General features: G+C 37.0%; 1 protein-coding gene across 1 annotated transcript in view; it reads right to left on the minus strand.

The window, feature by feature from the left end:
- The window catches only part of LOC144957635 (uncharacterized), a 77120-nt gene that overhangs the window by 11894 nt on the left and 37726 nt on the right, over positions 1-27500 (minus strand). Inside the window, exons 26-48 of the mRNA XM_078888980.1 lie at positions 27074-27340; positions 25724-25849; positions 24198-24323; positions 23328-23450; positions 22395-22520; positions 21714-21857; positions 20553-20663; positions 19368-19502; positions 18393-18521; positions 17958-18086; positions 16716-16979; positions 14631-14891; positions 14021-14143; positions 12053-12178; positions 11266-11388; positions 9835-9957; positions 9132-9254; positions 8169-8294; positions 7168-7290; positions 5978-6100; positions 5099-5221; positions 3587-3703; positions 2780-2902 (exon numbers count right to left, since the gene is read on the minus strand). Of these exons, the coding sequence (XP_078745106.1) occupies positions 2780-2902; positions 3587-3703; positions 5099-5221; positions 5978-6100; positions 7168-7290; positions 8169-8294; positions 9132-9254; positions 9835-9957; positions 11266-11388; positions 12053-12178; positions 14021-14143; positions 14631-14891; positions 16716-16979; positions 17958-18086; positions 18393-18521; positions 19368-19502; positions 20553-20663; positions 21714-21857; positions 22395-22520; positions 23328-23450; positions 24198-24323; positions 25724-25849; positions 27074-27340 (3294 nt within the window). The remainder of the gene's footprint in view (positions 1-2779; positions 2903-3586; positions 3704-5098; positions 5222-5977; positions 6101-7167; positions 7291-8168; positions 8295-9131; positions 9255-9834; positions 9958-11265; positions 11389-12052; positions 12179-14020; positions 14144-14630; positions 14892-16715; positions 16980-17957; positions 18087-18392; positions 18522-19367; positions 19503-20552; positions 20664-21713; positions 21858-22394; positions 22521-23327; positions 23451-24197; positions 24324-25723; positions 25850-27073; positions 27341-27500) is intronic.

Here is a 27500-nt window from a genome sequence, read left to right on the forward strand (position 1 = left end):
ATAGATAGATAGATAGATAGATAGATAGATAGATAGATAGATAGATAGATAGATAGATAGATAGATAGATAGATAGATAGATATTGAATGTAGTTGATACAAATATGATACGAAAAGTGCTCGACATGTAGTAATGGAGCGAATTATTAATTAAAATATTTACCACAAATGTTTGTGGCAGTCTACATCAATGTTTCAGGCTTAATTTGCCATCTCAGGACTGATAGATAGATAGAATGATAGATAGATAGATAGATAGATAGATAGATAGATAGATAATAGATAGATAGATAGATAGATATAGATAGATAGATAGATAGATAGATAGATAGATAGATAGATAGATAGATAGATAGATAGATAGAATAGATAGATAGATAGATAGATAGATAGATAGTAGATAGATAGATAGAATAGATAGATAGATAGATAGATAGATAGATAGATAGATAGATAGATAGATAGATAGATAGATAGATAGATAGATAGATAGATAGATAGATAGATAGATAGATAGATAGATAGATAGATAGATAGATAGATAGATAGATAGATGTAGATAGATAGATAGATAGATAGATAGATAGATAGATAGATATAGATAGATAGATAGATAGATAGATAGATAGATAGATAGATAGATAGATAGATAGATAGATAGATAGATAGATTAGATAGATAGATAGATAGATAGATAGATAGATAGATAGATAGATAGATAGATAGATAGATAGATAGATAGATGATGTGTTTGATACAAATAGTACGAAAGTGCTGACATGTAGTAATGAGCGATATTATTAAAATATTTACCAAATGTTTGGAGTCTACATCAATGTTTCAGCTAATTGCATTCAGATGAAGATGGCAAATAAGCCTGAAACATGATGTAGACTGCCAAACATTGTAAATATTATAATAATAGATAGATAGATAGATAAGATAGATGATAGATAGATAGATAGATAGATAGTAATAGATAGATAGATTAGATAGATAGATATGATAGATAGATAGATAGATAGATAGATAGATAGATAGATAGATAGATAGATAGATAGATAGATAGATAGATAGATAGATAGATAGATAGATAGATAGATAGATAGATAGATAGATAGATAGATAGATAGATAGATAGATAGATAGATAGATAGATAGATAGATAGATAGATAGATAGATAGATAGATAGATAGATAGATAGATAGATAGATAGATAGATAGATAGATAGATAGATAGATAGATAGATAGATAGAATAGATAGATAGATAGATAGATAGATAGATAGATAGATAGATAGATAGATAGATAGATAGATAGATAGATAGATAGATAGATAGATAGATAATGATAGATAGAATAGATGTAGATAGATAGATAGATAGATAGATAGATAGATAGATAGATAGATAGATAGATAGATAGATAGATAGATAGATAGATAGATAGATAGATAGATAGATAGAATAGATAGATAGATAGATAGATAGATAGATAGATAGATAGATAGATAGATAGATAGATAGATAGATAGATAGATAGATAGATAGATAGATAGATAGATAGATAGATAGATAGATAGATAGATAGATAGATAGATAGATAGATAGATAGATAGATAGATAGATAGATAGATAGATAGATAGATGGATAAATAAATAAATAAATAAATGTAAGTCTTCAAAAATAAGCTCCACAAAATGGCATGCAGTATCAAAGCTAAAGTTTTTAATTTTTACATGTTACTGGTAGCTGAATAAAACTATCTATCCTACATGCTCATTTTTAAATCATTTTTTTTTTTCCAATTTTGAAAAGTAGCAATAATCTCTTGGATTGAATGAGTTAAACGAGGACTTATAATCCAATAAACGTGAGTTAATCTTAGTATCACACGCCAAGGGGGTCCCCGATAGCTCAGTTGGTAGAGCACTCGCTTCCCACGCAAAGGGACCGACATCGATCCACGGTGCAGTCCAGATTTATTCTGACCCTCCCCCCCCCCCCGCCCCCTCCCTTGCTGTCCTCTGTCCACCCAGAAGTGAATGAGTAGCTGAGTCTGTTAGATTTGGCGGAAAGTACTTTGCGATAGACTTGCGTCTTATCCAAAGGGTAGCAAGCAATTGTTATTGTCCGTTTCACGCTATAGAAACCGGGATAAACTCCGGATCCATGAGTCCACTGGCTCTGAAGGACAACTTTGAAAAAAATTATCATTGACATGCTTTGTTTATAACACTGTATTGCTCAGAGGCCAAAAAAATTGACTTTTAAACTCTGACCTTAAATTCTATAGATAGTATGCAGATGACGTCATTCAGGCCTTTGTTATTGTTTTTGCCATCCGCGTTTGTGAGTTGTTCTCACTAAACTGTATTAACCAGACTATAGATAGTATGCAGATGACGTCACTCAGGCCTTTGTTATTGTTTTTGCCATCCGCGTTTGTGAGTTGTTCTCACTAAACTGTATTAACCAGACTATAAAAGTTCATGGTTACACAGAGTTTGTGTGTTGGTCCGTTATACTTCCGGATGGCAATGTTGTGAACTCCTTGGCCAAGCGCATTCTATCTATAGATAGTATGCGCTTGGCTAAGGAGTTCACAACATTGCAACCCGGAAGTATAACGGACCAACACACACAACGTTGTGTTACCATGATCGTTTATAGTCTGCTTAATACAGTTTAATAGAATTACTCATAAACGCGGATGGCAAAACAGACAATAACAAAGACCTGAGTGACGTCAACTTCGAACTATCTTTAGAACACACCTTCACATTTGTCGTTCTTCTCCGTGTAACCCTTGTCACAAACACACTTGAATGATCCAACTGTGTTGCTACACACTTTGGGAGATACGCAGTTCTGGTCGCCTGTTTTGCATTCATCGACATCTGTTAAGGAATGAATAATTGAGATTTGTTTTATTATTGGTGTCGTCTTCGTCATCGTTGTCGTCACCACCACCACCACCATTATCATCATCATCATCATCATCATCATCATCATCATCATCATCATCACCATCATCATAAGTTACATCCTCTGCATCATCATCATTATTAACATCACCAGAATCATCATCAATATCATTACTTGCATCCTCCTCCTCCTCATCATCATCATCATAATCATCATCATCATCATCAACATCATCATCATTATCATCATCATCGTCATCATCATAACCACCATAATTCTCATCATCTAAAATGTATATTCGACTTTTCACGGATCAAAAAGTTTTTCCAAACAATACAAAAATCAATCAACGTCAACCCAAAACCAAAAATCCCAAAAAGGAAAAGTTACATTTTCTACGGCCAAATACATTTAAAAGAAGAAAAAAAACGTCAATTGTGTGTATGTGGAAATTTGGCAATAAAAACGCCAAATTGTTAACCCTGACTGAAAAATAGATAGTCTGCGCTTGGCTAAGTAGCTCACAACATTGCCACCAGAAAGTATGACGGACCAACACACAACACTATGTGTAACCATAAAATTTTATAATCTGGTAACAAAGACCTGAGTGACGTCAACTTCATTCTATCTATAATTATAATTCGAGTACATACCAACACATTTGCCATCTATCTTGGAGAATCCAGAAGCACATGTACAATCATAAGACCCTGCTGTGTTGTTACACGTATGTGGTGAGTCACACAGGCCCATGCTGCATTCATCGTCATCTGGAATGGAAACATTTTAATTTTACATTATTTTATTTTTAATGGGAGCGATCTATATTCATGTTTTCGTCCAACCTAGTCATAGATCACATGTTTTGTTGCTGTACAACGATTGGAGTTGTCTCAATGTATCTGCGGCTATGTGGTCTAGTGGTATGACACTCGCTTTCGGATCGAAAGGCCGTGGGTTCGAGCCTCGCGTTCGGCGCATAGTTGAGTCCTTGGAGAAGGCTCTTTACTCACATTCCCTCACCGTACTCAGATGTAAAACGAGTACCTGGCCGTTAACAGCGTTGTCGTTGTCCAAACAAAAATTTGTAATATCGCCTAACAGGCGTCATGTCCCGTTCTAAATGTTACGTGTTGCTGTGGGCCAGGGATCCCTTGTAAAGCGCTTTGAGCACGTTTAGTGGATATTGCGCTATATAAAAAAGCTCAAAGCTCAAAAACATCTAAACACGCTGCTTTGTTTATGAACGTAGTAAACATACGCATGAGTCATGCTGAGCAAAATGACCAATTGTAACGTTGGTTATTCTAAAAATGTGAACACTTTTCACTATGTGGGCCATTTTGAGCACACTTTGCAAAATGACCAATGACCTCGAGCACATGGAAATGTAATATAGATCGTGCCCAGTGGCCAGTAAACTTGTCCTTCAAATAGCAGATTAATTTATTGTCCTTACTGTTATTATCATTATCATTATCCGTGGCTCAGCGGACAGTCTCTGCTTCGTACCCGAAAGGTACCGAGTTCGATATCCCGCCGCTGCGCAATGTGGCCTTGAGCAAGTCACGTCACCCTAGCTGACGCCTGGTTACTCCAGGCTTCCCTTGGAATAGACCCTAGAGACAAATCCCCCCTATTCCCCAAATTCCCTTTGTGGGGCTATGTGGTCTAGTGGTATGACACTCGCTTTCGGATCGGAAGGTCCTGGGTTTGAGCCTCGCGCTCGGCGCATAATTAAGTCCTTGGAAAAGGCTCTTTACTCACATTCTCTCACCGTACTCAGGTGTAAAATGAGTACCTGGCCGTTAACAGCGTTGTCTTTGTCCGAAACATTGTAATATCGCCTAACAGGCGTCATGTCCCGTCCTACATGTTAAATGTTGCTGTTGACCAGGGACCCCTTGTAAAGCGCTTTGAGCACATTTAGTGGATATTGTGCTATATAAAGCTCAATTATTATAAATGGGATGAATAAAGGGAATTTAATTTTTTCATTGAGCATATTTTCCCCTAAATTCTATTCAAATTTTGCCCCAATGATTCTCAGTCTATTTGAGCCACTTTGCCCAAAAGACACTGTCCCGAATTGGGCAAAACTTCCCAAATAATTCCCCTCCCCCACACCACCCCACACCCTCCTCCTTATATCTTAACATACATACCTATACATTTGTTGTCCTTTTCCGTGTAACCTTTCTTACAGACACACTCAAAACTTCCAATTGTGTTGTTGCAGACACGAAGACCAGTACAGTTATGTGTATTCAGCGCGCACTCGTCATTGTCTGAAAGTGATAACGTTATTTCATCATTGTTCAACAGAAAATTGAGCACTAATATAGAGCAATAACTACTAAATGTGCTCAAAGCATCTTACTAGGGGTCCCGATCATCATCATCATCATCATCATCATCATCATCATCATCATCATCATCATCATCATCATCATCATCATCATCATCATAATCGTCATCGTCATCGTCATCGTCATCATCATCATCATCATCATCATCATCATAATCGTCATCGTCATCGTCATCGTCATCATCATCATCATCATCATCATCATCATCATCATCATCATCATCATCATCATCATCATCATAATCGTCATCGTCATCGTCATCATCATCATCATCATTATCATCATCATCATCATTATCATCATCATCATCATCATCATCATCATCATCATCATAATCGTCATCGTCATCGTCATCGTCATCATCATCATCATCATTATGAGCTTAGCTCCCTTCAGCCATGCATCAATATTATATCTAACACTGAAGTGGAAATGAACTATAGATAGTATGCGCTTGACTAAGAAGCTCACAACAATGCCATCTGGAAGTATAACGGACCAACACACAAAACTCTGTGTAACCATGAACTTTTATAGTCTGGTTAATACAGTTAAGTGAAAATTGCACATAAACGCGGATGGCAAAAAACAATAACAAAGACATGAGTGACGTCATCTTCGAACTATCTATATAAAAGCTCAATTTTTAAATTTAATTTCAGAAATGGGACATACCTTTACAGTTATTTCCGTCTTTAGTAAATCCTTGAGCACACGTGCATTCAAAAGATCCTGCTGTGTTCTTACACGTGTTAGGTGCAACACAGTTGTGTGTGTTCTTTACACACTCATCATCATCTGGAATTGATATAAATAAAAGTGAACACATCCACTCATTGGAGGAAAGAAAGAGTAAGTGATTTATCTTTATAATTTATAGATAGTATGCGCTTGGCGAAGGAGCTCACAACATTGCCATCCGGAAATATAACGGACCAACACACAAAACTGTGTGTAACCTTGATCGTTTATACAGTTTAGTGAGAATTACTCATAAACGCTGATGGAAAAAAACAATAACAAAGTCCTGAGTGGCGTCAACTTCGAACTATCTATAAAATGGGGGATCCCATAGCTCAGTTGGGAGAGCTCTCGCTTCATACACAATGTCCCAGATCGATCCCGTGAGAAGTCGAGATTTTTTTCTGCTCGCTTGTGATTCACGTCTGTCGTACTACGAAAAATCAAGTCTGTTAAAAATTTTGGCCAGAAAACTCGACATTCAAATATCGATCGATTAAAATGGCTCTGGTCTTGGCAAAACTTCTCAAACCTGGGACTACACGACTAAGTTTCAGGTACCTATTTTGACAGTTTTTGCCAAACGAGGGTCATTTAAATCGATCGATATTTGAAGGACGAGTTTTTCTGGCCAAAATTCGATTATCTGTTTGTAATTTGATTGACCCTACTGGGTGGGTTTCAGTCTCGGTGATGACCGAATTGAAAAACGAAATTAACAAAGTGATCTCCCATTGGTTAATATTGTCACATTGTCCAAATAACTAGAACAGTGGAGCCCCCCCCCCCCCCCCCACACCCCCCTTAATTGGATTCTATAGTCTGATGTCACGTCGCCCAGCAACGGCGGCCATCATGGCTCTAAACAAAGAAAATCGGTACTTTTTATTCTTCATGCTGGCTAGAACTTTTCTTTTGTCTTGTGTCAGAATGTATAAAAGTCAACACATGATCATATTTATAATGTTTTTATCATCTGGATACACTTTTATGGTAGTCGGAGAAATATTTCATAAGACCATCCGCCATTGTTCCGATAGTTTAGAGCCAGTTACTAAGTTACTATGGGTCATTACGAGGGAAGTGACGTCATGACTGTTGAAGACTATTTTAAGCAAACCTACCTGTACAGGTGCCTTGTACGTCGGTGTAACCTGCCTTGCAGGGACACTCGAAACTTCCAACAGTGTTTTTGCAGACTTGAAGAGCAGAACAGTTATGCGAACCCAACGAGCACTCGTCTATGTCTGAGGATTACATGATAAATAAAGTATTTTCTTCATCGATTGTTTGTTTTTAAGGGTTTTATGGCGCTTGCAACACATTTATGTCATTTTAAGGCCAGTACAAAAAAAAAGAAGAAAATAGGATGGAAAAATATTCTAGATTTACAATTGATAGCACACGGAGATCATTAGCATACTTATAATTATAGTATATACATAATTTCATGCTTTCTTATGGTGAGATTCAACGCCATGGTATACACTGATATAAAATGGGACCAAGTACAGAACCATGGAGACACCAAACCTTTGGGCGAAATTGAAATGTTTCCGTTGAGTAAGCTTGGGTTCTATCAGTAAGGTAAAATCTTAGCCAACTTAGAATTATGCATTTCATTTGATATTAAAACTATTTTCACATTTTTTTCAACCAAGCACCATATTATGGCCGACTGTATCAAAGGCAGTAAAGAGATTAAGGAGAGTAAGAATAGAAATATTTCGATTATCACATGCCATAAGAAATTCGTTTTCAATTTATGATAAGGCACTTTCAGTGAGTGGTTTTGTCCAGTATGACGTGCTTAATTCAGTTTCTTTGTCAATGAAAAACTGAGTATAATATAACAAGTTTTAATAAACGTGAAGAATATCCACCAATAATACTTTCTCTAATTCAATAATTCCAGGAGTATTAAAACTACAGGAACAGGATATCCCCAATCAACAAAAATATCCATTTGTCCTTAGAATGAATGAAAATGAGGTCACTAGGCTCTTTGTTATTGTTTTAGGCCGCCAGTTGGGTGATAAGACTATTGGTCTGGCTGGTATAGCAGTTGAGTATTTTATCTGAATACTTATCATCATGATATACATTACTAGGTAGGAGTACTTACCGACACATTTATCTTCCACCTTCTTGTAGCCAGGGTTACAATCACATTCAAAAGCCCCATTTGTGTTCCTACATTTAGAGACTGCTTTATCACATGTGTCGGTGTTATCAGAACATTCGTCATCGTCTGGAAAGAGAATTTGTTAGCAGATTGATTGATTGATTGATTTATTGATTGATTGATTGATTGATTGATTGATTGATTGATTGATTGATTGATTGATTGATAACTGACTGACTAATGATTGATTGGTTGATTGATTCATCATCATCATCATCATCATCATCATCATCATCATCATCATCATCATCATCATCATCATCATTCTCATCATCATCCTCAATTTTGTGCTGTTTTTTTTTTGTTTTTTTAAACATTTCTTTCTTGTATTTTTTTCCTGTTTGGACACGCATTGTTCCATAAACAAGACAGGAGATCGTGGGACATTTCCAGGCAACTTCTGCCTAAGAGTTGAAACAGGAAGTACGTTAGTAAATATCACGGTGAAGGACATATTTAGTCGGATGGTGAAAAGGTTTGAACTGAGATATTGCCAAGTTTAGTTTTGCCAAGTTTAGTTTTGCCAAGTTTAGTTAGAAGGTCAATTTTTATCCAAAAAGAGTTCGTGTCATAAATAAAATAAAATCAACCCTTTTTGTACATCTTTGGAATATATCAAAGCTTAATTTCACTTCTAAATGTTTTTTATAGCTAGCCAAGTTGAAAAATTATGAAATTTGAGAAAAGTTGCTGGATACCTTTCCCATACATCTGAGTATAACTTCATGAAAAAAATCACCCGATTTACTTCAAATAAAGATTAAAATGTTCTGGTGAGCATATTCTTTCAGAAAATGTCCAAAAAATGCAAATCCAAAATGTTCACACTCCGACTAATTATGTCATGCACTGATAATAAATAACAACGTAACCGTGGTGATTTGCCATGATATTGAAACTTACCTATACAGGTGCCTTTGTTATCCGTGTAACCTTTCTTGCAGGGACACTCAAAACTCCCAGCAGTGTTGTTGCAGACACGAGGATCAGAACAGTTATCTGTACCCAACGCGCACTCGTCTAAGTCTGAAGATACGTGTTAATTGATGTGTATTTTTATTTACGTTATTATCAATGGTGTAGCTCTAGCCCGATCTCTCTCTTTCTCTCTCTCTCTCTCTCTCTCTCTATATATATATATATATATATATATATATATATATATATATATATATATATATATATATATATATATATAGCCTCTTTCTCTGTTTTTTTCTCTCTTTCTCTATCGATCTATCTATCTATCTACATACCTTTTTATGTATCTGTCTATTAGCACAATATACAATAGTTTTTAATTACACAATCTCATATAAATTGCATTGTTTCATTTACAGGCAGTTTTACACAACTTTGAATGTAAGGGGGAAATATATCAATACAGCAATGTAAAATCGAAAATTACTACCATAGAATACTGACGTTATTGAAAATTGTTTGTGACCAAATGAATAAGAAATGTACAAAGTTCATAGTATAATGAAATATTAATGACAATAACAATCATGATAACAACAACGATAATAGTCATACATAAATCTCTGATAAATTGTCATGATTTAAGATCTCCAGAGTGATTTCTAACAGATTTCTCGGTGCCTACCTGCACAGTTGTTGCCGTCCTTCGTAAATCCATCGGCACAATCACACTCGAATGACCCAATTGTGTTTTTACACACATTTGGGGCAACACAAGTGTGGGTTCCGAGATTACACTCGTTTTTATCTGTGATAAAAGACACACAGGAGAACAACAACAAAATAATAATATTTGTGAAACAGAACGTCGGTTTGGTGTTATACAAGGGATGAAATTGGTCGGTAAAATACAGTTGAAATTCAAAGTATTAAAAAATTACTGGGTTGGGTTCTGACCTCCCATAGTGGGGGCTGGGAGGCACTTACTGTGTCCACTGTCCCCCTATATCTGTTCTCCAACGTGCTTTCTGTCTTTGTCTTGGAATAAGATTACTTGGTTTTGTCCTGGCCCTGGCTGGATACCCTACCCTGACTGGGAGGGAAACAGTCAATTGTATCGTTAGTTTTGGGAGGTCATATTTTATTCATTGTAAATCATCTCTCTGATATACACTATATTATTTTTCCTTTTACATCTAAGTATGATTCGTAAACAACTGAGTGTGTTCCTCTTGGCGGGGATCTGTGCTTGAGTCTGGATGAGACATTTAGTGGTCTCAAACTAAGTACACGGATAGTGTGCTCTTCGAATCTACATCTGTTTCCCATTGGAACTAATTCACCTTTGTCACCTTTATTCTTGGGTACTTTAATTGTAATTCTAGGACTTTTTACTATCTCATTTTCTTCCTTTTTACTGGCGCTGACATGACCTTAATGTGTTGCAAGTTCTGTATAACTCCTATAAACAAAACAAACATATAAATAATTAGGAATTATTAGTCTGTTGACAAGAGGCTCAATAGGAAAACGGTGGATAGGTGGTGGTCATCTATGGCAAATTGATCTTTTTGAGCTTTTTTATATAGCACAATATCCACTGAACGTGCTCAAAGCACTTTACAAGGGGTCCCTAGCCAACAGCAACATTGAACACGTTGGACGAGACATGGCACCAGTTAGGCGAAATTACATCCCTTTTTTTTCGGACAAAGACAATGCTGTTGAATAAATTAAATATGAATACACAAATACCGTTTATCCGCCGCTAAGGGGAATGTTGTCTTTAGGTTCTATTCCAAGGGAAGGCTGGAATAACACAGGCGTCAGCCGCAGTGCAGCGCCGCAAAGTGAGCTTGGACTAGATGGCTTGCTTAAGGTCACATACGTGATGGGAAGTGGAACTCGTTTACTTTCTGGTACGAAGAATACCATACCGCTGAGCCACTTCTGCCCCGCCTTTTGAACATCGTTTCTAGACCTCCAATTAGGTGAATAGTTCTCACTCTAACAGACTATAAACAATTCACAAATTCTGCGCGTTTTGTTGGGAGAAATCTGGCAAGCAGAACACGTGAGTATTTTCCCTACCCCATATCATCATCCCCAGACTTACCTTCACATTTATCGCCTTTCTCCTCGTAGCCATCATCACAGACACACTGGAAGCTGCCAACCGTGTTGTTACAGACACGGGGGTGTACGCAGTCACTTGTATTCGTTGCGCACTCGTCGATGTCTGGGAACAATCAACAGTAAGTGGTACCTCTGTATATTCCTCATCTTTTCATTATCATGGTCATCATCATTATCATCATCATCAGCATCACTATATATATACATATATTATATATATATATATATATATATATATATATATATATATATATATATATATTCTATATACATATAATATTAATATATATAATATATATATATTATATAACATATTAATATATAAATTCATTTATTATTTATCTATCATCTATCTATCTATCTATCTATCTATCTATCTATCTATCTATTTATTGAGCTTTTAAGCTGTTCTAAATATAGCGCGATATCCACTAAACATACTCAAAGCGCTTTACAAAGGATCCCTGGCCAACAGCAACACTTTACATGTAGGACGGGACATGGCGCCTGTTAGGCGATATTACAATTCATTTCGGACAGAGATAACGCTGTTAACGGCCAGGTACTCATTTTACACCTGAGTACGGTGAGAGAATGTGAGTAAAGAGCCTTTTTCCAAGGACTCAACTATGCGCCGAGCGAGGCTCGAACCCAGGACCTTGCGATCCGAAAGCGAGTGCCATACCACTAGACCACATAGCCGCATGCGTCTATCTACTTATCCTTTTATCTATTTGTCTATCTAGTTATCGATCCATCAAACTTACCGACACATTTTTTGTCCACCTTGGTGTAGCCCTTGATACAATCACATGCAAAGGAGCCATTCGTGTTCCTGCAGGTCGAGATTGCTTTATCACACGTATCCGTGTTAAGTGAACATTCGTCATTGTCTGGAATGGTATGGATTGATTGATTGATTTATTGATTGATTGGTTGATCATTGATTAAAGACTGACTAATTGCTTGATTGATTGATTGATTAAAAGATTGATTAACTGAATGAAGACTGGCAAACTGATTGATTGACTGACCGATTTATTTATGTATTTCTTTTGTAATCGACTGATTGATATATTTATTGATTGCTTGATGGATGAGTTGATTGTTTGATTGAGTGACTGATTGATTGATTGATTGATGGATGGATGGATGGATTAATTGATTGATTGACTGACTGATTGATTGATCGATTAATTGATTAATGACAGTCACTTTGAACTTGAGCAATTATATAGATAGAACAAGTTGACGTCACCCATGTCTTTGTTATTGTTTTTTGCCATCTCGTTTATGAGTAATTCTCACTAAACTGTGTTAACCAGACTATAGATAGAATGCGCTTGGCCAAGGAGTTCACAACATTGCCATCCGGAAGTATAACGGAGCAATACACAAAATTGTGTGTAACTATGAACTTTTATAGTCTGGTTAATACAGTTTAGTGAGAAATTACTCAAGAACGCGGATGGCAAAATATAATACCAAAGGCTTGAGTGACGTCATTTCCGTTTATCTAATCTTCTGATGGCAATGTTGTGAGCTCCATACCATGTTCACACTATCAATAGTTGGATGCGCTTGGCCAAGGAGTTCACAACATTGCCATCTGGGAGAATAACGGACAACACACAAACTCTGTGTAACCATGAACTTTTAGAGTCTGGTTAATACAGTTTAGTGAGAACAACTCACAAACGCGGATGGCAAAAACAATAACAAAGGCCTGAGTGACGTCATCTGCATACTATCTATAGTTTGATACTGACCAAAATACGACGTCATTAAACAAGTCTTTGGCCAAGAAAGAAAACAAATCGTGAGTTGTATTCACTAGTTCAACCACTTGTTTCCTTGAGCACAACTAAGAACAACTCACTTGGTGCAAAAACCTAGAAATTGACGTCAAACCATACGTCCTAGTGGGTCCTAGCGTAGCCATCGTTGTGTTATAGCGTGGCCTTCGTAAAGTTATGGCCTGATACTGACCAAAAAATGACGTCAAAATGCCAGTCATTTGCCACAAAAGAAAACAAATCGTGAGTTGTATTCAATAGTTCAACCAATGGAATAACTTGTTTCCATGAGCACTACTAACGACAACTCACTAGGTGGTGCAAAAACCAAATAATGACGTCAAACTGCCAGTCCTTTTGGATTTCAGTATCAGGCTATAACATAACAATGGCTACGGTTATAGCCTAAACACTGAAATCCAAAAGGACTGGTATTTTGACGTCATTATTTGGTTTGTGCACCGCCTAGTGAGTTTACGTTAGTAGACCTCATGGAAACAAGTTATTCCATTGGTTCAACTATTGAATACAACTCACGATTTGTTTTCTTTTGTGGCCAAAGACTGACATTTTTACGTCATTTTTTGGTCAGTGTCAGGCCATAACTTTACGAAGGCCACGGTTCTAATGTCAGGCTATAGATAGTATGCGCTTGGCTAAGAAGCTCATAACATTGCCATCCGGAAGTAAAACGGGACCAACACACAAAACTATGTGTATCCATGAACGTTTATAGTCAGGTTAATACAGTTCAGTGAGCATTACTCATAAACGCGGATGGCAAAAAAAACAACAACAAAGACCTGACTGACGTCATCTTCGAACTATCTATAATTTAACCATGGATACTATCCGATTCACCTCGACCTAACATTGTTTTGAGGCGGATGGTGACATATTGTGAGTGTTTTACTTAAACCCATAGCGTGCATTCCCTACCTATACAAACGCCATCGGTTTCCGTATAACCGCTACCACAGACACACTTAAAGCCACCGTCGGTGTTGCTACAGACACGGGGGTCGGTACAGTTGCTGGTACCGCGAATACATTCGTCAATGTCTGGAAATGATAGAACATTAATCATTTCAGATTTGATTGTCATATAAATGGATGATGATGATGATGATGACGACGATGACGATGACGATGACGATGACGATGATGATGATGATGATGATCATGATGATGATGATGATGACGACGACGATGGTGGTTAATAATAATAATGATGATGATGATGATGATGATGATGATGATGGTTGATAATAATAATAATGATAATAATAATAATAATAATAATAATAATAATGATGACGATGATGGTGATGTTGATGATGATGATGATGATGATGATGATGATGATGATGATGATGATGATGATGATGATGATCATGATCATGATGATAATGATGATAATAATAATGATAATAAGAATAAGAATAAAAAAGAATAAGAATAAGAATAAGAATAAGAATGAGAAGAAGAAGAAGAAGAAGAAGAAGAAGAAGAAGAAGAGGAGGAGGAGGAGGAGAAGGAAGAGTCTTACCTATACATTTATCTCCTTCTGACGTGTACCCAGTTAAGCAAACACACTCAAAGGTTCCTGGCAAATCCTTGCATTCCTTTTCCTTGTCTGGGCAGGCATCGGATTTGGTGACGCACTCGTTGACGTTTTCGTCACATTTGACGCCTTTCCAGCCTTCAATGCATGTACATTGGCCTGTGACGTCATTGCAATCTGTTGAGTATTCCTTCTTACACTGGCATTTCTCCTTGCAGTCTTGCCCAAAAGAGCTGCTGTCGCAAGCTGTAGGATGGAACAATATCGTAATGATATGAAAAGTATGCATGAAACAATGTCAGTATTACCCAAAGAGTTGCTGTCCCAAGCTGTTAGATGGAACAATATCGTAATGATATGAAAAGTGTGCATGAAACAATGTCAGTATTACCCAAAGAGTTGCTGTACCAAGCTGTTAGATGGAACAATATCGTAATGATATGAAAAGTGTGCATGAAACAATGTCAGTATTACCCAAAGAGTTGCTGTCGAAAACTGTTAGATGGAACAATATCGTAATGATATGAAAAGTGTGCATGAAACAATGTCAGTATTACCCAAAGAGTTGCTGTCGCAAGCTGTTAGATGGAACAATATCGTAATGATATGAAAAGTGTGCATGAAACAATGTCAGTATTACCCAAAGAGTTGCTGTCGCAAGCTGTTAGATGGAACAATATCGTAATGATATGAAAAGTGTGCATGAAACAATGTCAGTATTACCCAAAGAGTTGCTGTCGCAAGCTGTTAGATGGAACAATAGCGTAATGATATGAAAAGTGTGCATGAAACAATGTCAGTATTACCCAAAGAGTTGCTGTCGCAAGCTGTTAGATGGAACAATATCGTAATGATATGAAAAGTGTGCATGAAACAATGTCAGTATTACCCAAAGAGTTGCTGTCGAAAACTGTTAGATGGAACAATATCGTAATGATATGAAAAGTGTGCATGAAACAATGTCAGTATTACCCAAAGAGTTGCTGTCGCAAACTGTTAGATGGAACAATATCGTAATGATATGAAAAGTGTGCATGAAACAATGTCAGTATTACCCAAAGAGTTGCTGTCAAAAACTGTTAGATGGAACAATATCGTAATGATATGAAAAGTGTGCATGAAACAATGTCAGTATTACCCAAAGAGTTGCTGTCGCAAACTGTTAGATGGAACAATATCGTAATGATATGAAAAGTGTGCATGAAACAATGTCAGTATTACCCAAAGAGTTGCTGTCGCAAGCTGTTAGATGGAACAATATCGTAATGATATGAAAAGTGTGCATGAAACAATGTCAGTATTACCCAAAGAGTTGCTGTCGCAAGCTGTTAGATGGAACAATATCGTAATGATATGAAAAGTGTGCATGAAACAATGTCAGTATTACCCAAAGAGTTGCTGTCGCAAGCTGTTAGATGGAACAATATCGTAATGATATGAAAAGTGTGCATGAAACAATGTCAGTATTACCCAAAGAGTTGCTGTCGCAAGCTGTTAGATGGAACAATATCGTAATGATATGAAAAGTGTGCATGAAACAATGTCAGTATTATCCAAAGAGTTGCTGTCGCAAGCTGTTAGACAGAATCATATCATATACAGACCTGTGTACTATTACTAAAAATTTGTAGAATTACGTTATTTTGGCTCAAATTTCCAATTTCATGACCATCTCTAAGTCATTAAAACATCATCAAAAATGAAAGTTAATTTCAGTCCCAGGTTTGGGAGTTTTTGCCAAAAAGAGGGTCATTTAAATCCATCGATATTGGGTTTTCTGGCCAAATTTTCAAATATGGGTTTTTCCAGAGTACGGCAGTAAACGTGATGAAAACGTTTTACAATGGATCACAAGCCAATAGCAACATTTAACATTTAGAACAAGACATGACTCCTAAAAGGCGATATCACAATTTTCCCGGACAAAGACAGGTACTCATTTTACACCTAACTACGATGAGAGAATGTAAGAAATGAGCCTTTTCCAACCACCCAAGAGCGGCATTCGAACATTTGATCGCATGGTCCGAAGGCAAGTGTCATACCACTAGGCATGAGACATGAGCTTACCTTGGCATTTCTTCGTGCTGCTGGAAAACAAGAATCCTTTGTTGCAATTACAAGAGAATGATCCTTGACTGTTGACGCAATTCGAGTTTTCCCCACAATTGGCCTTGCCAGTGCTACATTCGTCAACGTCCTCATCGCAGTTGGTGCCCTTCCATCCTTCTTGGCAAGAACATGTCCCGTTGGTGATGGAGCATGCCGTGGTGTGAGCCCAGTCACATGTACAGGTCGTAACGCAGCCAACGCCATAAGTGTTTCCGGTACAGGCTGTAGATGTAGAGAATGGATATAATAATATAACATAATATTTGTTGTATTCATATATTCTTATCGTCTCCGAGAGAGAGAGAGAGAGAGAGAGAGAGAGAGAGAGAGAGAGAGAGGCAGCACACAGAAAGAGAGAGAGAGAGAGAGAGAGAGAGAGAGAGAGAGAGAGAGAGAGATGTGGCAACGTGCAGAACTGGCATCAGTCGAGAAACAAATCAGACGGATGAAGACCAGTAGCCAGAATCACAAACCAGGCACTTCTGTAGAATCATCAGGGGAAACAAAAAGAGAGGAAGGCCGAGTAGCAGCTGGAGACGCAACACAGAGGGTGGATTGAGGGAGAGAGGGGACGGATGACATGGAAGGAAGTGGATATGGTGTCCAATGGAAGACTGTGGGTTGAGGGCTCATGCTGCTATGGGGAATAATAGGCTAATTGTAAGTATCATTTATGGTATTGTGTGTTCATGGAACCATTGATAGAATATATCTGAATGGGGGTGGAGGGTAGGTGGTATTATTCTATACATCAATATAAAGTTGTTGTTTTTTTAAAACACACTTGGGATTTTATATTGAGCAATATCCACTAAACGTTCTCAAAGCTCTTTACAAGAGGTCTCTGATAAACAGCAACGTTAGGCTATATTGCAATTTTTTCCGACAGAGACAACGGCCAGGTACTCATTTTAGACCTAAGTACGGTGAGAGAATGTGAGCATAGAGTCTTTTCCAAGGACTCGACTATGCACCGAACGAGGCTCGAACCCAGGACCTTCCAATCCAAAAGAGAGTGTCATACCACAAGACCACAAAGCCGAACAGTAAATAGTAACACGTAGACAGTTTGTGGCATCATCATCATCATCATCATCATCATCATCATCATCATCATCATCATGATCACCACCACCATCATCATCACCACCACCACCACCACCACCGCCATCATCATAACCGTGATAACAACCAACTCACCAACACAGGTAAGTTTATCGTCTGACAGTTTGGTTCCAGCCTTCGGACAGGTACAGGTGAAACCTCCATTTGAATTCTGACAACTTGACCCTTCACCTTTGCAGGGATTTGCCAGACACTCGTCGATATCTGATGACAAGAATTGTATTTTAAAACATGAGTCGACGTCTCAACATGAAGTAGATTGAAGGAAATCTTACCAAAGAATAAAAAAACAGGTTGTTGACAAAATTATCACGGAAAATATGATAAGTTGTTGATAAAATTATGAGAGAAAATTAGGTTAAAGATAAACTTAACCGAGAAAATAAAGTACATTGTTGTTAAAATGACCACATAAAACAAAGAAAGTTGTTGATAAACTTACCAGAGAATATAAAATAGATGATTGATAGATTTAGCATAGAAAATAAATTAGGTTGTAAACAAACCTACCGTCACAATTTTTCCCGTCAGCATTCAATTTGTAGCCAGAAGAACACGAGCATACATCGTTTCCATCTTTCTTGAAACACAACGTTTCACAACCATTGTCGGGCTTACACTTGTCGGCGTTGGGATCAACTGTTAAATGGAGGGAGATAAATATAATATTTTGTTACGATACGTTAAGGTATGAAACGATAGCTTGAAGTTTATTGATAAGGTAATGATTTAAGGCACACGAATTCTGCTATTTGGAATACACAATACTTGGTGCGATATTGAATTGAATACCATTTCTATGTATTTAGATATTGTTTGAACAAATAAAATAAAATTTTCAAATCTTACAACGATGGAAAAAAAGCAAACAAACAAACAAAAAATGGTTTCCATTAATTTAGTTCATTTTTCTGCCGTGTTGTCAGTGATTTAACGATCTGAGAGTAAACTATTGATCTGAAAATTAAATATTAGAGTAAACTTTCGACCTCAGATTAAACTATTGACATGAGATTAACCTATTGACATGAGAGTAAACCTATTAAACTGAGAGAAAACTATTGACCTGAGATTAAACTATTGACATGAGAGTAAGCTATTGACATGAGAGTAAACTATTGAACAGAGTAAACTATTGACCTGAGAGTAAACTATTGAACTGAGAGTAAACTATTGAACTGAGAGTAAACTATTGAACAGAGTAAACTATTGACATGAGAGTAAACTATTGAACAGAGTAAACTATTGACCTGAGAGAAAACTATTGACCTGAGATTAAACTAATGACATGAGAGTAAACTATTGAACTGAGAGTAAACTATTGACATGAGAGTAAACTATTAAACAGAGTAAACTATTGACCTGAGAGTAAACTATTGAACTGAGAGTAAACTATTGACATGAGAGTAAACTATTAACAGGAGAGTAAACTATTAAACTGAGAGTAAACTATTGAACTGAGAGTAAACTATTGCCGTGACTCACCCATACACTTGTTTCTCTCCGGCACGGTTGTGTTCACAATAAATCCCGTTGTGCATCCACAGGCAAAATTTCCCTGAGTGTTTCGACACACCTGTTCACAGTTGTGGGTCTGGGTTGATGCGCATTCGTCAATATCTGTGGATTAGGTTGATGTGGGGGTGGGATGGGGGGGGGGAGGGGAATTGAAGAATAAATCCATGGCAAGTTTGGACTTTTGTACATTCTAAGCTGTTAAATTATTGCGCGGCTATGTGGTCTTGTGATAGGACACTCGCTTTCGGATCGGAAGGTCCTGGGTTCGAGCCTCGCTAGCTCGACGCATAGTTGAGTCATTGGAAAAGACTCTTTACTCACATTCTCTCATCATACTCAGGGGTAAATGAGTATCTGGTCGTTAACAGCGTTGTCTTTGTCGGAAAAAATGTATTTTCACCGAATAGGCGTCATGTCTTGTTCTTTATGTTACGTGATGCTGTTGGTCAGGGATCCTTTGTAAAGCGCTTTGAGCACGTTTAGTGGATATTGAGCTATATAAAACCTCAATTTTTTAAAACCGTGGATTGTAAAAATACGGTATAGTAGTCGTGTCCATGTTTAAATGTAAAATCTCAAAAACTTATTATTACGTAATACGTAAGGTCAAATACAAAAAAAAATTCAAACGGCCATCTCATTCTTACCACTACAGCTATTGACATTGGACTGTACTAGTTTCATTATTGTACTGTAACATCTCTAAAACGAACACCAAAAGAAATCTTCATGATATAAGCTCATACGTTTCGTCCATCTCTTAAACTTGTTTGGAGATCGTACAGGAAATTCAGGAAAGGGCTAACAATCATCTTAGACTTACCAATACATCATCATCATCATCATCATCATCATCATCATCATCATCATCATCATCATCATCATCATCATCATCATCATCATTATCATCATCATCATCATCATCACCATCATCATCACCATCATCATCATCACCATCATCATCATCATCATCATCATCATCATCATCATCATCATCATCATCATCATCATCATCATCATCATCATCATCATCATCATCATCATCACCAGTGATATAAGCTCATACTTTTCGTCCATCTCTTAAACTCGTTATTTAGAGATCGTACAGTAAAATTCACCAAGGGCTACCGAACATGTCAATATCAGCCTTACCGATACAGCTATCGCCTTGAACTGTGAACCCTTTGCTACAGACGCACTGGTAACTTCCGTCAGTGTTTTTACATTCCTGGTCACAGGGGGACTTCAGGCATTCGTTTATGTCTGTATACAACAACAACAACAACAGCAACAATAATAATAACAACAATAATAATTACACGGACAACATCAACAGCAACAACAACAAAGATAATAATAATAATAATAATAATAATAATAATAATAATAATAATAATAATAATAATAATAATAATAAAATAATAATAATAATAATAACAATAATAATAATAATAACAATAATAATAATAATAATAATAATAATAATAATAATAATAATAATATAATAATAATAATAATAATAATAATAATGACAACAATGATAATAATAACACGGACAACAGCAACAATAATAACAACAACAACAACGACAAGAAAAGAAGTAAAAATAAATTATTGTACTTTAGTGAAATGGTCAAAACAAAAATATAAAAGGCATTAACTTTATATTGATGACTGACATCATTGGGATCTTTATTGTGCTAGTTACTTTCGTTTCATCATCATCATCATCATCATCATCATCATCATCATCATCATCATCATCATCATCATCATCATCATCATCATCATCGTCGTCGTCGTCGTCATCATCATCATCATCATCATCATCATCATCATCATCACATCATCATCATCATCATCATCATCATCACTCATCATCATCATCATCATCATCATCATCACATCATCATCATCATCATCATATCATCATCATCATCATCATCATCATCATCATCATCATCATCATCATCATCATCATCATCATCATCATCATCATCATCATCATACATCATCATTCATCATCATCATCATCATCATCATCATCATCATCATCATCATCATCATCATCATCATTCATCATCATCATCATCATCATCATCATCATCATCATCATCATCATCATCATCATCATCATCATCATCATCATCATCATCATCACATCATCATCATCATCATCATCATCACATCACACCACATACATCATCATCATCTCTCATCCACACTTCATTCAACACCAACTCCACTACCACCTTCCACACCATCAACCTCCTTCCATCCACTGACTATCTTCAGACCCATTCCACCCATTACCTTTACATGTTCCATTCACCAGCTCAAAGCCGCTGTTGCAATCACATCTGAAACTACCAGGCAAGTTAACACACTTGGAGCCTTCTTTGCACACTGGTGTGTTGCTGTTGCACTCATCAATGTCCTCACTGCAGTCGTACCATGTACGTCATTACCACACAACGTACCATTGTCGCATCTGGTCGGCGATGGGTGCTAAGTGATGATGCTTACAGATCGATGACCCAATAGATATTTTATGTTGTGATGAGATGATAATGATGATGATGATGATGACGATATGATGATGACGACGATGATGATGATGATGATGATGATGATGAAGATGATGATGATGATGATGATAATGATGATGATGATGATGATGATGATGATGATGATGACGACGAGATGATGATGATGAGATGATAATGATGATGAGACGATGATGATGATGATGATGATGATGATGATGATGATGATGATGATGATGATGTGATGATGAGATATGATGATGATAACGATGAAATATAAGAGAGATGATGTAGATGATGATGATGATTGATGAAAAAATGATAGATGAAGAATGATGTGATAATGAAGATTATGAATATGATAACGATAATAATAAATAACGACGACGAAGATGTAGATGATGATGTTAATGACAACAACAAAGATAACGATGAAGGAAATCCTCACCTTTACATGTCCTTTCATCGCTGGCCAGTTTTTGCCCAACAGGACAGGTACAGTTGTATGAGCCGGCTGTGTTCTTACAGCCAGCTGTGCACTCATTGGTGTCGTCTTTGCTGCATTCGTCAACGTCTGGATGACGTCAAAGACAATATTGTGGATTAAGGTCAAAGTTGTTACTAACTCAAATTACAGTTATTAGCTATTGTTAGTTATTAAAGTCAAAAATGTGGCTTTAAGCCAAAGTTGTGACTAACTCAAATCACAGTTATTGCTTTTTAATGTTAAAATTGTGAATTAAAGTCAAGGTTGTGACTAACTCAAGTCACAGTTATTGCTTTTTAATGTTAAAATTGTGAATTAAAATCAAGGTTGTGACTAACTCAAGTCACAGTTATTGCTTTTTAATGTTAAAATTGTGAATTAAAATCAAGGTTGTGACTAACTCAAGTCACAGTTATTGCTTTTTAATGTTAAAATTGTGAATTAAAGTCAAGGTTGTGACGAACTCAAGTCACAGTTATTGCTTTTTAAAGTCAAAATTGTCATTGAATATTATACGATTCTTACACTCTTGCTTTTGGAATTCCCGACGCGAATTATTTGCAGGTCTGATAATCCAATTTATTACGGGCTCGTTGTTGTAATGGAAATCTCATAAATTGACGCAAAACGTTGTCCATTTTTCCCCATTTGCGGCGCTGCACTGCGGCTGACGCCTAGGTTATTCCAGTCTTCAATTGGAATAGACCCTAGAGACAAATTTCCTCTATGGGATGAATGAAGGGAATCTTTATATTTTTTTAATTTTTATTACAACAATGTTAAACTAGGCCCATACTTGGATTCGGGTGCCAGACCTGAATATAGCTACACGTCGGATTATACGGATCAGAATTCACTTCCCATTCATGCAGTGACACGACTACTGGTACGTACCGACACAGGTCTGGTCATCTTTGCCCAGGTAGTAGCCAGGTGAACAGATGCAGGTGGGTTGGTCCTTGACCAACGTACAGGCAAAGGAACACTTCAGGTCGGAACCCTTGCAGACTTCCTCAGCTACAAGGATGGACAAGGGATTGGATAGAGAGATCGTTTTAACATGTCAAAATAATTAAATATATATCATATTTAAATTTATATATATATATATATATATATATATATAAAATATATATATATATATATATATATATATAATATAAAAGAGAGAGAGAGAAAGAGAGAGAGAGAGAGAGAGGGAGAATGAGAGAGATAGAGAGAAAGAAAGAGAGAGAGAGAGAGAGAGAGTAAGAGAGAGAGAGAGTTAATATAGTTCTAAAATGTCAAAATAATTACTTAATCTAAATTTAAAACAAAAAATATTTATATATATATAGATAGTATATAATATATATATATATATATATATAATATATATATATATATTATATATATATATAGAGAGAGAGAGAGAGAGAGAGAGAGAGAGAGAGAGAGAGAGAGAGAGAGAGAGATAGAGAGAGAGAGAGAGATTAGAGAGGGGGGAGAAGGGGAGAGAATAAAATAAATCAGTATAGCAACACCACCCTCCACAACCATTACCACCACCACCATCACCAACATTATCATCATCATCATCATCATTATCGTCGTCGTCACCACCACCACCACCACCACCATCATCATCATCATCATCATCATCATCATCATCATCATCACCACCACCACCACCACCACCACCACCACTACCATCATCGTCATCATCGTCGTCACCACCACCACTACCACCACCATCCTTTATCATCACCCCCCCCCCCCCCTCACCATTCAGGCATGTCTTCCTATCTTTATCCAGCTTAAATCCTTGCAGACATTCACAGTTGAAGCTTCCAATGTTATTGACACACTTGTGGCCACAGCCGGACACACCGGCCAAACATTCGTTGATGTCTGGACACAGAAAAACAAAACCATGAAAACAATTGCCACCTACAGGGGTCCCGTTAGCTCAGTTGTTAGAGCACTCGCGTTACAAGAAAAGAGACCAAGATCGATCTGGAGTTAACTCTGTATTTTTAATTATTTTATTTATTTTAAAAAATGCAAAATTAATATTTGATTTGCTTATGAATAAATAAATAAATAAATAAATAAATAAATAAATAAATTCCCCTTTTTTCATCCCTAAAGGGAATTTCTTCTTTAGGATCTATTCCAAGGAAAAACTGGAATAACCTAGCGTAAGCCGCAGTGTAGCGCCGCAAAGTGAGCTAAGACTAGGTGACTTGTTCAAGGCCACACAGCGCGTCGGGTTGTCGAACTCGGTACCTTTCGGGTACGAAGCAAAGACCATACCGCTGAGCCACGCTGTCTTTATCAACCATGTAAAACTTATTTCATTTTTAAAAATAAAATTTTACTTGTATGATTTGATGATGGGTATAAATTAAACTCTTTGAATTTATTTTTGAATCAACCAATACAACTAGAACATTTGTACCAAACGCCTGCAAGAAATAACATAAAATCCAATTGAAGAGTGGTTTTCCAAAACTTCCTAACTCCGTTCTTTCCCATCTTGAGATATTGAGGATAATTCATCTAAAATTGATCATTCTTGTTATTGTTTTGTCATGATTAAACTTCAAATTCATACAAATCTCGGGAAATTATTGTGCCATTTGACAGAATAAGAAAGAACCATCCCAAAAAAATCAGTCTACCTCGACTAGGGATCGAACCTCAGACCATCTGATTACCGGTAATGGGATGGGGTTTTTTTTTCTTCTATTTCTCTTTCTTGCTTTGTCTGGCACCTTTCATACACACTTGTTCCGATATTTATCTTACACAAGTGCCTGCTCCTTAACCCTCTCCTTACCAACTATAGGAAAACCGTCATATTCGTTACGATACAACCAGCATTTATTGTCTTATTCAAATTTCTCTTGTAAAATTTAAATAAAATGAATAGGGAGTTTTGGAGTAGACAATATTTATCGCAAGAACGTACTGCTACTGTGTTTGAGGGATTAATTATTTTGTGTTAGTTGGGTGTGAAGTATTGTGAAAAATCCTGACCGTGGCTGGTAAGGATTCATTCAATTTCTTAATTTGTGACCCATCGTCTCAAAACGGTATTATGTCGGAACGAACCAGATGCTGAAAAGCCGAATTTAATTTTTAAACTGGTCAAAAAAAATCAATTGTTGGCATGAGCACCTCAATAAAACATACAAACTCAACACAAGTCTGATAAGTATGGCTGGCTATTGATTCAATTTTCAACATCTGAACCAACCCGACTTAATATCGTTTTGAGGCGAAAGGTCACATTTGACACGACTTACCGTCGCAGGTGTTATTTTGAGCATTGTATTCGTATCCAGCGTTACAGAAACAGTTGAAGGTTCCTGGGTTGTTCTTACACTGCTGTGGACATTTGTGCAGTTGGAACGATGCGCACTCGTCGATATCTATAAATAGAACACAAATCATACACACATTAATACATAAATAATAAGGAGGACACTAGATAAATATGTGCTCTTTGAATTTACATCTAGATATTCCCAATTTGAATCATACGTCTTACTTTTTCCATAAGTCCTTTTCATTGTACATCTAGAATGTTTTTACTATCCAATTTTCTTCCTTTTTATTGACGCTGATATTATAGCCTAGAAGTGTTGCAAGCGCCCTAAAAACCATTAAAAACAAAACAAAACAAACAAAAAAAAAACAAGGAAAGTCTTTACGTCACACTCTCTACTTTTCTGATTCCAAACATCTTGGAAGTGAGTAAGTAACTGGCCCTTCGGAGGACAATAAATAATGAAAAGGTTACATAATGAATAACAAGGTGGCATAATAATTCTAGTAGTAGTAGTAGTAGTAGTAGTAGTAGTAGTAGTAGTAGTAGTAGTAGTAGTAGTAGTAGTAGTAGTAGTAGAAGTAGTAGTAGTAGTAGTAGTAGTAGTAGTAGTAGTAGTAGTAATAGTAGTAGTAGTAGTAGTAGTAGTAGTAATAGTAGTAGTAGTAAGTAGTAGTAGTAGTAGTAGTAGTAGTATAGTAGTAGTAGTAGTAGTAAATAGTAGTAGTAGTAGTAGTAGTAGTAAAGTAGTAGTAGTAAGCTTCGCAGTCCGAATGACGCTTGCTGAGAATTGTGTGATTCAGTCATGGTCGATAAGTATAGCTGCTCTCTCCATCCATGTTGTTAATTGTTTCCATTGGTCACGATCCTGGGCCAGAGTTTTGAGGCTGTCAAGGTCTTGTTGTGACTTTAGTACGGAGGGCACTGCAATATTTCTTTAGTTCTTCAGGGATTAATTCGGCCTCATCTGAATCCATAAATTTCTGATATGTAGAGAGGTCCTGGTTCAGGGTAGTTACTATTGACATATTTGTAGTAGGATGTATAGGCAGATATTTAAGAATGCGGGACGTAAAAGAGCGAGGATGGACCGATGATCGTTATTGACGACCAGCATATATAGTTAGACTAGAAATGAGATACCTTCACTCTGACACAAGAAGATCTGAGTACGGTGAGATAATATGAGTAAAAAGCCTTTTCCAAGGACTCAACTATGCGCCGAGCGAGCGAGGCTCGAACCCAGGACCTTCCGATCCGAATGCGAGTGTCATACCACTAGACCACACACACACCCGCATAGCTAATATGCTTTGATTGAACTCACCCTCGCATTTCTGGCCGTCCCCAGTTTTCTGGTAGCCGTTTGGACAGGTACAGGTGAAACTACCCTTGGTGTTGGTGCAGATCTGTCCGGTGGGGCAGGCGTTCGGGTCCAGACACTCGTCGACGTCCTGGTTGCAGAAAGTTCCAGTCCACTGAGGGTCGCACTGGCATCCGTTCACGTTGTGGCAAGGTTTGGCCGCTTTTGTGGCTCTCCCACGGCAGTCGCATCGTTTCTTGCAATCGACTCCATAGAAGCTCTCTTGGCAGACTGGGATGGAGAAAGATAGGACGTTTACGATAGAGGGGGGAAGAGGAGGAGGAGGAAGGTAAGGAGAAAAAATGTGACCCATCGTCTCAAAACGGTATTATGTCGGAACGAACCAGATGCTGAAAAGCCGAATTTAATTTTAAACTGGTCAAAAAAAAAT

Source organism: Berghia stephanieae, chromosome 12 (genome assembly GCF_034508935.2).
Source record: "Berghia stephanieae isolate SIO BIC M18660-M18661 chromosome 12, UCSD_Bste_1.3, whole genome shotgun sequence".
Lineage (NCBI taxonomy): Eukaryota > Metazoa > Mollusca > Gastropoda > Nudibranchia > Aeolidiidae > Berghia > Berghia stephanieae.